Genomic DNA, 18,480 nt, shown 5'->3' on the forward strand with positions numbered 1-18,480 from the left:
AGCAGCAGAAAACAACCTTTCTCCCTCCTCTATGTGACATCCTTTTATATATTTGAACATGGCTATCATATCACCCCTTAACCTCCTCTTCTCCAGGCTAAACATGCCCAGCTCCCTTAGCCGTTCCTCATAAGGCATCGTTTCCAGGCCTTTGACCATTTTGGTTGTCCTCCTCTGGACACGTTCCAGTTTGTCAGTGTCCTTCTTGAACTGTGGTGCCCAGAACTGGACACAGTACTCCAGGTGAGGTCTGACCAGAGCAGAATACAGTGGCACTATTACTTCCCTTGATTTAGATGCTATACTCCTATTGATGCAGCCCAGAATTGCATTGGCTTTTTTAGCTGCCGCGTCACACTGTTGGCTCCTGTCAAGTTTGTGGTCAACCATGTACTGCTCCTGGGCTTGGGCAAGACCTGCGTGTCAAGATCCTTTTGCCAAGTTGCCTCTCTTTGGCTGGCGATGCCAAAAAGGACATTTCCCTTGCTGCAAAGACCCCTAGACCCATGAAGTCCCAGCAAAAAAAGGAACCCACTATAAGCTGGCATTGGATGCTTTGAACTGCACCTGACAGATTTCCACTATCCCAGGGGAATTATCGAAGGGCATTATGTTTCTGGCACTGACCCTCTGAGCTTCAGGAACAGAAAATAGTTGCGAGAATTAAAATGATAGGTACTAGCAGCCCGGGAGAAAAAATAAACCCACCCGATTCTGAAAAGACCCTATTTGGTGGATCATAATGTATTTGGGGTGGGGCTGAGGAACACAAAGTCCCATGAGAAAGGGCAGTCACAGCCTTCCGGAAACTGCTGGACTGCAGCTCTCATCAACCCTGACCCCTGGCCATGCTGGATGGGGCAGATGGGAGTTGGAGTCCGGCATCATCCAGAGGACGCCATGTTTGCTACCCCAACAGACAGAGCCCGACTTGTTAAATAAGGAATGTTAATGCAGCAACCCTAAACACATTTAACTGGGCAAAAGCCCCACTGAATTAAACAAGTAAGTGTCAAGATAGAAAAGCTGCATTTGCAGAGGGGGGGTTGAAGTTTGTGCCCTATTCAAGTTATTTGTGTTTTCTTCCTGTCTGAATTCTCCAAAGCAAGGAGCTTTCCTGCCTGACGTGGGTGAAGGGGTTGATTTCTAGAAATCTATTAATTCAGTAATGTGCAAATAGCTGAATTAGCTGAATTGAATAGCAAATAGCTGAATTGAATAGCTGCGGAAGGTGTTGTGAGGAGAGGAAGGTGGAGAAATGAAACCAGGATTGAAGGTGATGGAGGCTGAACCTTTTTGAGGAAAAGTTTATTTATTCAGAATGGTCTAGTGTTACTGTTTCCTTAAGAACTCACCTGCAGAATAAATTCTGGAAAGGGAAAGGGAAAAGAAAAACACAACAAACAACAACAACAATTTATTGACTATTTTGTTATTTCTGCTTATTTCGACTGGAATGAATCCTCAAGTGCCCTTGAGAGGCAAATACTGTTGTTGTTTTAATCTGAGTCATTCTGGTCCAGAGAGAAACTCTTGCTGGGCCTGTGAGGCGGATTCCATCTCCTCAGGAGATGCTGAAGTGGGTTTTATCTCCTGACAGGTGAAAGAAAGGAAGGATGGTATCTCCAGAGAATAAGGCTCCTGAGAACGTGTAGAGTTCGGTTCCTGAGTCAGCATCAGAAAAAGACACCTCCTCCCCTTCATAGTCCAGAGTCACTCGGATCCTCTTGGGCTCCCAAAACAGGGACAGAGGAAGGTAATCGGGGGGGTCAAACGCCATGTACTCACCTCCCGACTTCCCCACAGCCCAGATCCCTCCCTCAGAACTTAAGGCAAAGTCACCCTTCCTCTCTGCAGACTTCCTAGTGACCCCCACAGTCCAATAGACCCAGTTTCCCCCACTTTCCACAGTGACTTCCCAGAAATGGCAGCCTGCTGTGAATCCCTCATGTCCCAACACAGAAGTACGGTTGTTGAATCTCTCTGGATTATCGGGCAGGTCTTGCTCTTTGTCTCCATATCTCACGCTTTTCCGATCCTCAGACAGGATGAGCCTGGGATGGGCTGTGTCTGGATCCAGAGTGACATTTGCTGTTGTGGGGGGAGGATGAGGGAAAGAGAAGAGAGGCAGAATCAGCCCAGAGTCAGAGACAGACATCCTGATCCGAAAAACACCCCAGGAACCAGATTCCCTCTAAAAATTGGGAGTTCTTTGCCTCATGTCTTAAGATTAGGAGTCTTCCAGAATAAATACATTCCTTTTGGATTTTGAATCAGTTTTGTTCCTCTTTTATAGTCAATGCATTTATATTATTCCCCTCTTTTCAATCCATCTATCTTCCAAGAAGCAAAATCACCCAGGAAACATTATCCTATGCCAGGCTTCCACAGCCTCGGCCTTCCATATGTTTTTTGGCCTACAACTCCCATGATCCCTAGCTAGCAGGACCAGTGGCCAGGGAAGATGGGAATTGTAGTCTGAAAACATCTGGAGGGCCGAGGTTGAGGAAGCCTATCCTATGCCCTTTAAAAAAATTTTTTTTTGAGGGGGGGCTATTGGGTTGTTGTTTTTATTATTATTATGTATTTGTGATTTTATATGTTTATTTTATTCTGTGAACCACCCTGAGACCCTTGGGTGTAGGGCAGTATATACATTCAATAAATAATAAGAATAAGAATATTCAGCTCTTCTATGTTAGTGAAGGGGATAGTGGCCAGTAGACGGAAATTGCCCTCCTTTGACACTCTCTGGGTGAATTAGCCATTTGGAGCTCCCATGGGGTGTTGAATGAGGGCACCCCAGTTCAGATCTGCAGAGAACAGCTATCGACCCCTTAATAACCTCATTTATAGTTGGGAAGAACGTCAGTGCAAAATGATCAGCCAATTTTAGCTCAGCTGGAGGTAAGACTAATGCTGCTCCAAGGGTAACATTTCATTGAGGAAAACAAAGTTGGGCAACCTAGCAGATACCCTTGCACTGCAAAACTTTTCATAGAAGCATTGTACCACTAACGTGCAATTCTGTTTTCCTGGTGCATGCTAAAAGCTCTTTAAATAATGTATTGTCTTTTGCAGTTTTCATTGTAAAGCTGATTCATTGTCCTGAAAACACACCTGCATTTGTATATTTAAATCAGGACATTGGGGAAAAGTTGGCTACGGTGGGATACCTATTGAACTAGAGCTAATACCTTCGTGTGCATGCCTCCCACTCACAATCCCCATGGCTGGAATATTTTTTCTTTAAAAAAATATGAGGCAAAAAACCGAAAGAGAGCACTGTGCCTCCACAATGAAGCATCTCTTCCCAAAGTTGCTCTGGAAGCAGAAGGATGCTTAGGGTGGGCTGTTTCTTTCTGGCCCCTTCCCACTAAGACCAACTCCTCCTCCCTGACCTGACCTTGCTGAGCCATTTCAGACCACAGATTTCTCCCTCCCAAATCAGCCATTAGCACCTGTCTTCTTGGAACTGCTTTTTAAACTTCCAGAAGATGAAGCCCCACTTGGTCCCTTAGCAAGGCCAGGGGTGCGGACAGTGCTGGGTCTGGCCAGCAAAACAGATCTCCCTGTGGGCTAAATTTGCTAGGTGGGGGCTATTGACAAGGCTGCCTCCGATTCTCAGGTGATGGGAGCCAGAAACTGGAGAGAGCCACTGCCTTCCTGTTCTGCTTAGGGGCTTCCTGGTGGCATCGGTTTGGCTCCTGCTGTAAAGAGGATTTTGGATGAGATGGACTCTTGGTCTGACACAGCTGTGAAGTGCTTTGGTCACATAAAGCAAACAAACTATCTCTAGGCAGAAAGAGAACTTAGTCATATACATCTGGGCAGTTTCTTTGGAGGGGAAGCCCTCTCCCCATCCTGTCTGCACCTTCAATCCCAGCCTCTCTGCCTTTGTGGTACAAAGGGAAAACCCAAACAGCAGGGCCAGAGTCAAGCTATGGATGGTTCTTAACTCTGCAGCACAGACCCCATGAGAGACCAGCCCCGACCCCCCCTTCTGTGAATTTAGGCCTCCATGTGAAACTTACCTCTCTGAAGATTTCTGAGTAATGGATCATCTGAGGAAGCAAAAAGATATAATGTTTAATCTGGTTACGAAAATATTACATCATAACCTAGAATCTGTTGTTTCCTTATTTCAAACAGAAGATTAAATCAGAGAAATAACTGCAAACAAGAAACAGTATGACTAAGAAATTAAAGACACTAACTAGATGACCCTTGGAAACCTTTAAAACTCTACTATTCTATGTGAAAACCAGAAATGGTACTCCATACTAGAAAATCGCAAAATAAAATCAATTTTAATTCATGAATGAAATAGAGATCTATACTGGATGACTGGAAGGCCAGAAGTGCCATTTCCATCTTTTAAAAAGATCCCCAAAAAAAGCCAAAGTAAGGTTAAGATCTGCCCCAAGTATAAACAGGAGGGAAACAGCTACTGAAGCCAGAATTTTCAAGCATGATGACAAACCAAAATCCAGAGGAAGAATTGGCAGAGCTTTAAAATGTAATTCCAGGGGTTTCATGCAATGGGAAGTCCTCCTTCATAGAATGGGGTCGATCTCATAAGAAGTGTGAGTCCTTTAAGACTCTTGAAAGGTACTGTAAGTCTTTGAAGTCCCACCCCCCACAATCAAGTGATATATAAATTTTATGAAATAGATAAAAATAAAAGTAAAAAATCAGTTAGAAAACCAGTGAAATGACAAGCAGGAATAGAACTCTTCCATTATAGTCCCAGACTGATGTGCAGATTCTTCACAGGGACAAGCTCTGCCCCCAATCCAAGCCTTCAACCTCATTCATGAGACATAAAAAGAACCCAAACACCACTAGAGGACTGTTACCCAGAGTTACGCCATTGATGGGGGTCCCAAAGTCTGCAGAACAGACGGTTCAACAGCCATAAAATATCAGTTCCCATCCCTCCTGTGAAACTGTTCTCCCCATGAAATTTACCTTCCTGAAGCTGTTCTTTGAGTAACAGAGCATCTGAGGAAGCAAAAAGATATAAAGTGTAAGGGCAACACTCTTCCACCTGAAATAAATCTCCATACAAAAGTAACGCTTCATAACGTAGCATCTTCAAATTCAAGAAAAAGATTAAGAAGTAGAAAAAATAATTATAAACAAGAAAATCATAGGAAGAATCTATGAAAACCATGAAAGCTTTAAAACTCCATAATCGTAAAGCAAGCTTACAAATATCAGAATAAAAATATTCAGCATAAATCCTGATATTCTCTGAGTTTTGTCACTAAAATTGGTGTCTATAGTGGAGGGCTAGAGAGGAGGCAGGACAATAGGAATCCTGTAAAAGGATGCAGAGGGGAATTGGAGGCAGCCTTAACATCTTCCCCAAGTAAAGTGGTGGGGGGAATCATTAAAACTAAAATTCTGAAACATTAGGAGAAGCGAAAGCTGATGAGGAAGGATTGGCAGAGATCTCATGCAAAGGAATTCCTTCCTTACAAACCTTCTACAAATCTTTCAGATTGTTAACAAGCATAACTGTGCCCTTTGGGGCTCATGTGCTCTTGCTTCCACTCTCAATGTGGGAACTCTCAGGAGATCTTGAAGGCTGAAGCCCTAGATATGGCAGCTGCAGGGGGATGTCTGAGGAGGAGACGGCTCAGGCCTTGGCTCCACGGCTGAGAAAGAAGCCTGAGCAGGAGGCAGAGGGGGAACTGGGGGCTTCTTAATGCCCTTTGACTCCATTCAGAGCAGGAGAATCTCCAAAAGGACAACCCCAGATTGTGTAGACGGGTAACCAAAAGGAAAAGGAGGTTCCGTATAATTGTAAACAGATGCACATTGGAGGAAAAAATCATGACTTTGCTATTTTTCAGGCTTTCCTTACAGGATCCAGAGTGACAATATACATGAGGGAAAGGAAATGATGGCTGGAGCACCAAGAAGGAAACTATCCTGGTGGTATCCTGTCTGCAGCAGGAATGAAATTCAACACAACTGACTTCCGGAGGCGGCGCGAACGGCAATGGCTGCCCTTTCCTAGTCGGGGAAGGGAAGTTCCGCCGAAAAAGGGTCTCCCGCTGCGGCGAAGCGGGGACCCCCTTTGGAAAACCACAGGCAGCAGAAGCCTGTGGTCTTGGGGTCCGGCGGGCGCCAGGAGCAGCCCCCAAAACGTTGAAGGAACCCCGTAAGGGGCTCCGGATCGCGGAGGGGGTTGCGGCGCTGAGGATCGTTCCGCAATCGGCGGAGTGAAGCCGCGTTGCTGCTGCCGGTGAGCGCTGTCCTTTCTTCCTAAACTACAGATTCGGAAAACAACAACCCGTGAGTAAACGGACTTTAAAAAAGTTACGGGACTTTAAGTACTTAATTTGGCTGAAAGCGGAGTGACGAAAAATAGGAAGTCCGTCTTCCGCTGTCATTGAATCATTAAGCAAAGAGCCGGAGGAGTGGAGGCAAAGAGTGAACTTTTAATCTAACTGATCTGGACATCCGTGGAAATTATTTTTTAAGCTGAATAAGGACTTTAAGTAATTGATTATATGATTTTTATGTGGACTTTGATACCTTTCTTCTGTTTTGGATTATAATTAAAGCAAGAATCCCAGGTGCTGGAACTGCCTGAGTAATTGAGTAGCCAGTTTGCAGGGCTGGATACTTTTGAACTTAAACTTTGAAACAATCTGAGGGAGTTTGAACTGGTTACTTTGAAGCATCTTTTGGAACACCAGCAAGCACTGTCTGAAACACTGTGACTTTTTAAACACTAACTCTGCTAAAAATTATCTTATTGAAGGCTCTCGGACATTAAATGGGATTACAATATTTTTATTGAAATTGTCTTCTTTCCTAAAGACATTTTAAGTTCCCCCTAGAGGATTTGGGATTAATAGCAGTGACATTGTTTTACTTTCCCTTTCCCGGCCTCCTGTTTGACTATTACCATCTGGGCCGTTGCTTTTCTCATGGGAACAACTCAGCTTGACCTTGAATTTTAGATAACTCTGGAATGAGTGGCGCAAGAAGAAAGGGACTGAGAACCAGACAAACAACTTTAACCGCAGTCTCCCAGGCACGCAGATCATCTGTGCCTACTGTGCTTACTTTGCCTACTCTGACTTCTGAGAAAGAAGCTGCTTCTCTGCCACGGGCAGAAACTGAGGAATTTCAATTGGAAGAGATGGCCTCAGGAGAAATCAGTTCTACTTTAGAGAAAATTCTTGAAAAACTGGAATCTTTGGATAAAAAAGTGGAATCTTTGGATAAAAAAGCTGATCAGCAAACAGCTAAAATTGAACAAAATACTGAATGTTTAAATAGACTAACTGGACAAGTTGCACAAAATGTGCAAGCAATTGGAGAACTGAAGGAGACTGCAGGTGAAAATCGGAAATTGGCTGAAGATACCAGCCAAAGATTGGGAAATTTAGAGAAAGAGGTAAGACCACTCAGCAAACAAGTAGGTGAACATCAGACCTATCTTTCTATGATAGAACTACAGAATAGACAGACTAATTTAAGGATAAGGTCGATACCAGAGGTGGAAGAAGGCAACTTAGCTGAGTTCTTGACTAAAGAATTTTCCAAGTTTTGGAACCTAGAGGAAAAAGACTTTAAAATTACATCAGCCTTCAGACTTGGAAGACTTATAAAGAGAGAGAAGCCCAGAGATTGTTTAATAATACTGAGATCAAAGGAGGAAAGGGACAAGATTTTGGGTTTACATTACGGAAAGTCACTGGACATTTTGGACAGAAGAATCGAAATTTTTAAGGATATTCCTAAACAACTGTTGGACCTTAGATCTGATTATTTGGAACTAACAAGATTGTTAAGGAGCAACACGATTATCTTCAGGTGGGATTTTCCTCAAGGATTATCCTTTACTTTTAGAGGGAAGAAGATTAAAATCAGATCACTGGAAGATAGAGACAAATTTCTGACTGCACACGGAGAGGACCTTCAAAAAGGACTGGAACTACCCTCGGGGCCTGTAGTACCAGAGGTGCCTGCACCCTCGGATTCTGAAGACCTAGCGAACAAGGTACTACCCCTAGAAAAATAACCAGACTTATCCAGGATGTCTCTGCAACTTTTGAGCTGGAATATAAATGGCTGTAACATTCCGGAAAAAAGAAGGAAAATTTTTCATATATTGAAAAAGGAACAATTGGACATTATTTGCTTACAAGAAACACATGTGACTAGGCTCCACCGGAAAGTACTAATAAATAAAAGACTTGGTCAGGAATTTATATCTTCAGACAAAGTAAAGAAGAGAGGCGTGGTGATATATGCAAAAGAGAGCCTGTCACCTAAATTCTTATTTAAAGATGAATATGGAAGAATTTTGGCAATTGAAATACAACATCAAGGAGAAAAGATTCTGATATTAGGAATTTATGCACCAAATGAAGGGAAGTCAGAATTTTTCAAGAAGTTGCATGAGACCATGCTGGAATATCTGGATTATGACAACATCATCATGATGGGAGACATGAACGGGATCGTATCAACTAACATGGATAAGTCACAAAGCCAGAATGTCACTAAAGATGGCAGACTACCAAAGACCTTTTTTGAACTGACTGACAATATGGACTGGATTGACATTTGGAGAACGAAGAACCCCTTGGGAAAAGAAGGAACATTCTTCTCTGAAGCTCAGCTGACTTGGACAAGAATCGACCAAATATGGATAACTAGAGGTCTGGCACCGAAGGTCAGAAAGGTGGAAATCTGCCCAAAAACCTGCTCCGACCATAATGCACTGAAAATGGATATGATACTATTACCAACTGGTTCCTTTAGATGGAAGATGAATGACAATCTGTTTAGAGATCAGGAGATTACTAAGAAGGCCCAGAAAGCATTGAAGGATTACTTTGAGATAAATATGAACACTGCGGTGGAAAAAAGAATTATTTGGGATGCAAGTAAAGCTGTGATGAGGGGGTTCTTGATACAACAGAATGCGGCAAGGAAGAGGATACAAAATGACAGAAAAAATAAGATTTTGGAGAAAATAAAAGAATTGGAGAAGAAGTTAAGATCAAACCCGAAGTCTCTGCCGATCTTGAGAGAAATCAAACTCTATTAAGCACAGTATTCTAAACTGATAAATCAGGAAATAGAGTGGAAGATTAAATTAATGAAACAAAAAACTTTTGAATCGGCAAACAAATGTGGGAAACTGCTAGCTTGGCAGTTGAAGAAGAGACAAAAATTGAATACAGTTACAAATTTGGAAATTGAAGGAAGAAACATTCAGAACCCCACGGAGATTAGAAAGTGTTTCCAGAAATACTTCAAAAAATTATATACTCAAGGGCCGCAGAATGAGGACGAGATAAAACAATTTTTGGAAAAAAATGGACTTAAAAGGCTGTCACAAGAAAATAGATCTCTCCTGAACAGTAAAATAACATGTCAAGAAATTGAACAAGCCATTCAAAACATGAAACCGGGCAAATCTCCAGGGCCAGACGGGCTGACCTCCAAGTATTATAAGATATTAAAAGACCATTTGATTCAACCACTGATGGAGGTCAGCAATGAAATTATGGAGGGGAGGAGGGCGCCGGAATCGTGGAAGGAAGCTTTCATCACATTGATACCAAAATCGGAAGCTGAAAAGACGCAACTTAAGAACTACCGTCCCATCTCCCTTTTAAATGTGGATTACAAAATTTTTGCAGATGTTTTGGCAAGTAGATTTAAAAAAGTTTTAAATGAAGTAATTCATAAAGACCAGGCAGGCTTTCTCCCAGGTAGACACATGTTCGCTAATACAAGGAACATTATTGACATTTTGGAACTGTTGCAAACTGATATAAATACAAAAGCAGTGTTAATCTTTATAGATGCGGAGAAGGCCTTTGATAATATCTCTTGGAAATTTATGAAGGGAAATTTAAAAGAAATGGGAGTGGGTAGGGGTTTTGAGAATGGGATTGATGCAATATATTCAGAACAAAAGGTTAAATTGATAGTAAATAATGTGGTTACTGAAGAGTTTAAAATTGAAAAAGGAACACGACAAGGCTGCCCGATTTCCCCTTTGTTATTTATATCAGTTCTGGAGGTGCTCTTGAATATGATTAGAGGGGACCGGTTGGTGGAAGGGATTCAGGTCGGAGCGAAACAATATAAACTTAAAGCTTTTGCAGATGACCTAGTTTTGACCCTGCAGGAGCCAGAATCTAGTACAAAAAGAGTATTACAACTGATCCAAGATTTTGGTCGGGTGGCAGGATTTAAACTAAATAAACAGAAAACTAAGGTGTTGGGGAAAAATCTGACAGATGTAGAGTCGGAACAGTTTCAGAGAGAAACGGAACTAACTGTGGTTAAAAAAGTAAAGTACCTAGGGGTAAACATAACAGCAAAAAATCTGAGTCTATTTAAGGATAATTACGAAAAATGTTGGTCTGAAATTAAGAGAGATTTGGATAGTTGGACAAAATTGAAGCTTTCTCTGTTAGGCCGAATTGCTGCTGTTAAGATGAATGTATTGCCAAAGATGTTGTTTTTGTTTCAAACATTGCAGATTGTGGACAAGACAGAGTGTTTCCGGAAGTGGCAGAGAGATATATCTAGATTTGTCTGGCAGGGCAAAAAGCCCAGAATTAAGTTTAAGATACTAACTGATGCGAAAGAAAGAGGGGGCTTTGCCCTGCCGGACTTAAAGTTGTATTATGAAGCCGCAGCCTTTTGCTGGCTAAAAGACTGGCTACTTCTCGAAGACACTGACGTATTGGATCTGGAAGGGTTCAACAATGCTTTTGGTTGGCATGCATATCTATGGTACGATAAGGTTAAGATCAATAAGGTCTTCAAGAACCATATTGTCAGGAAAGCAGTTTTTAATGTCTGGACAAAATACAAAGACTTACTGGAAAACAAAACTCCGAGGTGGCTTTCACCTCTGGAAGCTAAGGCCCGAAAAAGACCCAATATGGAGGCCAAATGGCCAAAATATTGGGAAATATTAGAAAAAGATGGAGACAATTGGAAATTGCAGAGTTTGGAGAAAATGAAGGATAAAGTGCGAGACTGGTTACACTACGCTCAGATTAAAGAAGTTTTTAAAAATGACAAAAAGCTAGGGTTCCAGGTGGAGAAATCGAAGTTGGAAACAGAACTGTTAGAGCCTAAGACTAAGGTATTATCAAGAATGTATAACTTGCTGCTGAAATGGAATACACAAGACGAAATGGTTAAATCGGTTATGATAAAGTGGGCTCAGGATATTGGGCATAATATCATGTTTGAGGACTGGGAAAGGTTGTGGACCACTGGGCTGAACTTCACTGCATGTAATGCTCTGAAGGAAAATGTAATGAAAATGATATATAGATGGTACATGACCCCAGTTAAACTTGCCAAAATATACCATTTGTCTGATAATAAATGTTGGAAATGTAAAGAACATGAAGGAACATTCTTTCACCTCTGGTGGACTTGCCCTAGAGTGAAGGCCTTTTGGGAAATGATATATAATGAGTTGAAAAAGGTATTTAAGTATACCTTTACTAAGAAACCAGAGGCCTTCCTTCTGGGCATTGTCGGCCAGAAGGTGTTAAAGAAGGACCGAACATTTTTTATGTATGCAACAACGGCAGCAAGGATACTTATCGCCAAGAGCTGGAAAACTCAAGATCTACCCACACTGGAAGAGTGGCAGATGCAACTGATGGACTATATGCAACTGGCCGAGATGACTGGCAGAATCCGAGACCTGGGAGAAGAGAGGGTTGAAGAAGACTGGAAGAAATTCAAGATTTATCTACAAAAGTATTGTAATTTGGTTGAAGGCTAAGAAGGATGCTAGATCATAAATAATTGCCTACCATTTAATTAGATTTGAAATTGACGATAAGTGAGATTGAGGGAAATATAAAATTTGTGGAGAATAGATCAAATTAATTGAACAAAATCTAAGATTATAATCAAGATGATAAATTGCTGGGAAAAATTTATAACGATGTAAGTGGGAGTGGGAGACGCGAGGGAGTCCAAAGAAGTTCTGGAAAATGTGTTATGATTCATGTTATATTGTTTATTATTTTTGCATTTTGTATTTTAAAAAATCTTAATAAATATTTATAAAAAAAAAAAAAGAAATTCAACACAACAAGAGCCTGGCATGTTCAGTTCTGAAATAATATAACGGCTAGTATAAAATCCTTGCAGGCAGTTTTCATTACCTTCAAATTGTTCCATGACATCCTCCACAAGGATATTTATATCACAAAATTCCGAGATCCTCTTCTTTAGCTCTGGAAAGAAAGCCAGTGGATTCTCTTGACTCTCCCTTTTCCCATACCTGGTGAAAAGAAAAACACTGTTAGCCTGTTCAAGTCCACAATTCCTAGTACATGAAAAAAAATGGAATCGAAGAAGAGAATTGAAGAAAGCTTAGAGTGACAGGAAGGCACAGAGGGAAAAGATTATTCCTCACTATAAGCTCCACAGCCAGACATCACAGGGCCAGAACAGCAACCCCAGTCTCCCCACTGATGTCTATTCAAAGAACAATGAATGAATATAAGGTGCAGGAGGCAGAGAAGAGCCTCCAGACCTGCGTGAGGTGATGGGGGGGGGGGAGAAGGCAGAGCTCTGGCCCTGATTCTTGCAATGAGAATTGGTGTGCTACAAGTTCAAAAGAGGGGGCCCTGCTTTTACCTACAGTCTCCCCCCTGCAGCCCCTGGAGGGCCATGTCTGAGGTTCTTGCATCCCGGCCTCATGGAGTGATACTAATGGAAATGAGCCAGATCCACTTACCTCTCCAAGGTGGTTCTCATATCCTAGAGGGGAAAAGAGAAAGGAATTCACTGAACACCACAGGCCACACTAGGAAGACCCCCTCAGACCCTGGAGTGGAGGAACAGCCTGGCCCTCAGATGTCAGTCTGCCTGGCACATGACAACATTTTGAGTAGGGATCAGCCAATTTTGCTTTCTCTCAGTTTCCATTTTTCCAATGTTAAGTTCTTAAGTTACCCAGTCTTAAGTTCTTGAGGACAGAAATGGGTTTGTTTGTTTTCCTCCCGGGGGTGAGATAAATAGACATGATGACAAGGCCTTAGTTGAGTCAAGACAACAAACCAGCGTGAAGGCGCTGCAAGATTTGTTACTTCATATGAGTACAGTGGTACCTCGGGTTAAGAACTTAATTCATTCCAGAGGTCCATTCTTAATCTAAAACTGTTCTTAACCTGAGGTACCACTTTAGCTAATGGGGCCTCCCGCTGCTGGAGCACGATTTCTGTTTTCATCCTGAAGCAAAGTTCTTAACCCGAGGTAATATTTCTGCGTTAGCGGAGTCTGTAACCTGAAGCGTCTGTAACCCGAGGTACCACTGTAGTAGTGCTAGGTAGCCTTTGTGAGCATCTCTGTACTCTAGGCATCTCACATGAGTCTCTAAAACAATGGTGGTTGTCGCTTGTCTGCCTCTGGGTGAGTGAGGGTGAGGCGAAAGGGAAGGACAATCTCAATGCCTAAAACCTGAGGTGTCAAATAAAGAAACTGCACTTAATACTTGTCAGGGAACTGACATCGGAGCCAGAAGTGGAGGCAGGGCTCCCAAGCGATGCTGGAGAAGGGCCAAGCAGGGAGAGAGGGAACTCATCGGCTGGGGAAGGAAATCAGCGTAACACCAGGGATAAAGGGGGGCGGTTGGGGGAATCGGAGAGGGGTCTCCAGGACTCTTCACTGGAGACCAGCGGGGAGAGCACAGGTCCTCCTCTGCCCACACCCACCCTGCGCAGAAGACTTCCGCGCAGGGAAAGTAGGCGTAGACTTGGCGTCAAAGAGCTTTTGTGCTGGAAGAAGTTTAAGAAACGCCCACTGACGGATTCTGCTAGCGACTGAACAGCCACGAAGTGAAGGGCTGTCCAGTCAGGAAAGGTTTAACCAGGCTACCTAGCCAGGAGTGGTGGCAACTTACACACAAGCAACCCCCATACATTCATTACAATGCTAAAGCTCACTTCTCGTTTGCTCAATTTTATTTTTTCCTTTGATCCAAGGCACCCAAAGCAGCCTCTGGGAAGCCCAACACAGGCCATGAAGGCAGCATGGCCATGATAGACGGCATTAGGAGACCATTATTTTCTGCAAAGAGCAGAAAACCGCATCCAGTTCCATCCACCACAGATGAATCTCTAGTCTGCTTTCAGGTGAGAAAATCATCCCAGCTCTCCTGACTAGAGCCTCCATATACTGAACCCCATACTACTTATATAGATGAATGAGGCACATAAAGGTTTGCCAGCACCCTTTTCCAGGAGCGAAGCCTTGTGCTGCTCCTGCCACCATCTTACCTGCAGGAGTTCATTCGCTGGCTGCTGACTCTTCTCCTCCAACTCCTGGATGCTCCTTTCAAGAGAGGAGAGTTCGCTGGAGAATCTGGCCAGCTGCTCATTCCTTTCCCTTGCAATCTGCTCCTCTACGTCTTCTATCTCATTCAGCAGGTGTTTTTCTTGTTCCTCCAGGAACTGGCGCAGTTGCCTGAGCTTCTCCACTGTTTTCTGCCTCTCCGTTTCTGTCAATTTCTGCAAGAAGAAGGAAGAAATAGGAAAAGAGCAGGCCGGAGTCTGGAATGTGTATTTACAACATCAGAAGGAGAGACAAGAGAATTCCACAGGGAGGCTATGTTGATTTTTCATAGACATAAAACCAACACCTAGCAGCTAAAGAAGGCCTCTTCTTCAGACATTAAAGTAAAAATTGGAGGGTGGCGGGAGGTTGAAGGGATGAACACATTCTCTCTATCCTCTCCACTGCCATTTCTATTGCCTTCCATTTTGTTTATGGCCACAGCATAAAGCAAGAGCCTTGTCATGATGTGGAAAAATGAGAAATAGGGAGAGGCTGAAATGGGCAGATTTCCCATCCCTCCTCAGTCCTGACTTGATTCTTCAAGTAGTTCTTCCCTTCCTAATAAACACAGTGATACTTACAAGGAGGGCTTGGCTTTCCTTTTCCAGGTCCACTTGATAGGCCAGAATTTTCTCTCTCTCTTTCCTCAGGATCTGCAGGCGGCCGCTGATCAGTCCCTAAAGAGGAAAGAAAAAACTCAGGCTAGACAGGGAGAGATGGAGCAATAAATTGACTATTACCCTGACTTCTAGTATGCGGTGGCCCTGCTCTTAATAGTTTCTCTCTCTCTTCCGTTTCATTAATACTTTTAATTGAGCAGATTTAATATGCAACAGTTAATGCTTGTATTTTTTATGTTTTAATTAAATGATTATAGATAAACTGCAAAAGTTTGGAGAAAAACCATAAAAGATTTATTGAGGTGGGGATATTTTTAGCAGGCTTTGCCAATCTCACTACCCTCCAGAAGTTTTGTTTAGTGAACTTTTTAATGTTTGAAGTTTTAATGTGCTTTTAAGATTCTGTTGGCAAACCCAGCCAGATGGGTGGGGTATAAATAATAATTTATTATTGTTGGTGTTACTGTTATTTATATTAGCGTAAAATAAAAAATACAAATGAACAAAAATATTCAAAGTCACAAAACGTAGTCAATTGTTTGTGTGGAAAATATAACCACTATGTAGAAAAATGAAAGCTGGCCCAATACATTTCGTTGCCTGAGGATAACCATTAAAAATGGTCCCCTCACCATGTCTCACTCACACAAAAAGCAAGTACTGTATTTGCCTAGCGGGCATTTAGAGAGGCCCTTTTTGAGCCCTTTGAAGCCTGGGAGGTTTTGGCAGACAGAGATGCTGAGTGCCATCCACAAACGTGACTAACTTCCCTGGGTGTCTGAGTGAGGGGAAATGCTTTGTCCCCCTCCCCGCAAAAAATAATAATGGGGGAGGATGGGTGACCGGACATCAAAAGTGTTCCACCTTCTGCCAGCTCCCCGCCCCCAGGCCCCTAGTGGAGATGCAGCCCTGGGAGTTGGAAAGGACCCAAAGGCCATCTAGTCCAACCCCTGCAATGCAAGAAGCACAGGTAAGATTTATAGATTTACCGCAGCATGCAATTTATGGCTACTATGCAATGCACCCATCCTCGGAGACAAGTCTTATTAGCATCATCGTTGGTATCATTCTATTATCCCAAAGGGGTAGCAGTGTTGCACTAGTTTTAATGTTTAATAGGTTATTGTATTTTAGTGTTCTGTTGGAAGCCGCCCAGAGTGACTGGGGAAACCCAGCTAGATGGGCGGGGTATAAATAATAAATTATTATTATTATTAGGCAGAAAACAACAATGAGAAAGTCCCAGGACTTCACAAGTTTACTATAGGTGCTGCAATGTGTGTTGATAAAATTTTCAAACCCTTAAAAGGAAGGGAATCAATTTATGTGTTTAAGGGTACTATGCCTTCCTTACTCAGGAGCAAGCTCCACTGAACAACCAGCATGCAAATTGCATCCAGACAATTCATATCATGCCTTGTTCAGACGCGTGAGCCACAGAAAACCACACAGAAGTATCCACAGCTATTCCCTCCCCCGCTCAAGATCCCGAGTGGTTTCCTACCTTGCACTCCTCGTAAGCCTCCTCCAGAGGAATCACTTTGTGATTTTCATGTTCCTTGGATTTGCCACACACCACACAGATGGGGGCTTCGTCCTCCTTGCAGAAGAGCTTCAGAGGCTTCCGGTGCTCCTTGCAGACTTTCCCTTTTCCTCCTTCCTCCTTTCCCTCTTGGAGGCTGAGCTTCTTGATTAATTCCACAAAGTTTACCAGCTGCCGGTTGGGGATGAGATTATTTTGCTGGACTGTTTTTCTGCACTGAGGGCAGGAAGCCTCTGCTTCCGATTCCCCCCAGCACTGAGCCAAGCAAGACCGGCAGAAGTTGTGCCCACACTCTGGGATGGTCACTGGATCCTTGAAGTAATCCCGGCAGATGGAGCAAGTGGCTTCATCACGGAGATCCTGTACGGGACTCCCAGCAGCAGCAGCAGCAGCAGCCATGCCTCCCTCGCGCCAATGTAAGAGTTAAATGCCACTTCCTCCGATCTCACTTCCTGGGTTTTTCTGCAAATGACTCTGGAGTTTATTGCCCACGTGATTTATTCTTGCTCGTTTCCTCCTCGCTTTGCATTTCTTATGCAATATATGCATGGCGGTACAGCAGCCTCCGCTTCAAGAAAATCCACCTTCCGGAGGGCAGGGCTTTGTAGCAGCCCGAGATCCCTCTCCCACCTCCTGGATTGGACATCTTGATCCCCTGCTCAGCTCTGGGATCTGGTGGGGGTAGGCAGAGATTTTGCAAGGGAGGGGGTGCGCTTTCACCCCTGCTTGGAATCAACTAGTTTGGGTGAACAAAGTTCCTTGAAATATTTCCAACAGCGTCTGTGAAGTGCACCAGAAAGTACCTCCCATCAACGCTGGTGGAACTAGAGGGGAATTAAATTTGTTTTGGGTAAAATGCTTAGAGATTTTATTACCATCAGTCAAGCAGTACACAAATATTGATAAATAAAATAAGTAAATCAAGGACAGCCTGGACATATCAGTTGGCTAGACTGTGGTGCTGATTTCGCCAAGGTTGCAGGTTCGATTCCCCTATGTGGAACAGGTGGTTGGACATAGATCAGTGGTGTCCAAACTTTTTTCAAAGAGGGCCAGATTTGATGAAGTTAAATGAATAGTATCAAGAAGGTCATGAGCCTTACTTCAAAAATGCAGAAGAGCTGAAGCTCAGGGTAACAGCGTCTGCTTGGCATGGAAAAGCTTCCAGGTTCAATCCCTTGCATCTCCCATTTCGGACTGGGAAAGGTGCGGGTCTGAAATCCAGGAGAGCCACAGCCACTCAGTGTAGACATTGCAGAGCAAGATCACACACACACACACACACGCCAGTGCATGGCATCTCCGAGATTGACTTTCTGTTCCCACAGTTCAGGGAGGCTGGAGCTCAGAGATGTTGTGTTGTGTTTGAGAGGCCTGCTCCTCCCTGATTTGTTTTCCTGCTGCCTCAAGAAACCAGTTATTGTTGTTAATTCAAGAAAGTTCTCTGTCGAGGCTTCCTGTCCCAGGAGGGGACAAACAATCTGCCCCCCCCTGCTCTGGTGCCCATGATGGAGGCAGGCGGGCAGAGGCACATTATCTCCACAGATAATTCTCATAGCACTAGAACTTGTAGCCCCCAAACAAAGCTGAATGTTGGGAGATCCAGGACAGATAAAAGCATTTCATTGTGTAGCACATACAGTAATTGAGCTATGGAACTTGCTGCCACTGGAGGCAGAGATGGCAACCAGCTTAAAATCATGAAATTGCAGAGTTGGAATGGACCACAAGGGTCACCTAGCCCAGATCTCTGCAATGCAGGAATCTTTTACCCAATGTGGTGCTCACGCCGGTGACCCTTAGATTAAGACGACTGTGCTCCACCCATTGAGCTGGGGAGAAGACAAGGGGACAAATTCACGGAGCACTGGGCTGTTAATGGCTCTTAAGCACAATGGCTATGCTCTGCCTCCCCAGACCAGAGGCAGCAGGCTTCTAAATCTCAGTGGC

At 43.4% G+C, this 18,480-nt stretch overlaps 1 protein-coding gene across 1 annotated transcript; it reads right to left on the reverse strand.

The window, feature by feature from the left end:
- Positions 1-1,402: 1,402 nt before the first annotated feature.
- LOC307208677 (zinc finger protein RFP-like) lies at positions 1,403-17,082 on the reverse strand. Its single transcript, XM_079963531.1, has 8 exons — positions 16,492-17,082; positions 14,949-15,044; positions 14,310-14,540; positions 12,770-12,792; positions 12,192-12,310; positions 4,972-5,004; positions 4,035-4,064; positions 1,403-2,091 (listed from the first exon to the last, which is right to left on the reverse strand). Exons 1-8 carry the CDS (start codon positions 16,927-16,929, stop codon positions 1,565-1,567), a joined length of 1,497 nt encoding a protein of 498 aa, XP_079819657.1. The 5' UTR covers positions 16,930-17,082; the 3' UTR covers positions 1,403-1,564.
- Between the last annotated feature and the right edge of the window lie 1,398 nt (positions 17,083-18,480).

Source organism: Podarcis cretensis (genome assembly GCF_951804945.1).
Source record: "Podarcis cretensis genome assembly, chromosome: 2".
NCBI lineage: Eukaryota > Metazoa > Chordata > Lepidosauria > Squamata > Lacertidae > Podarcis > Podarcis cretensis.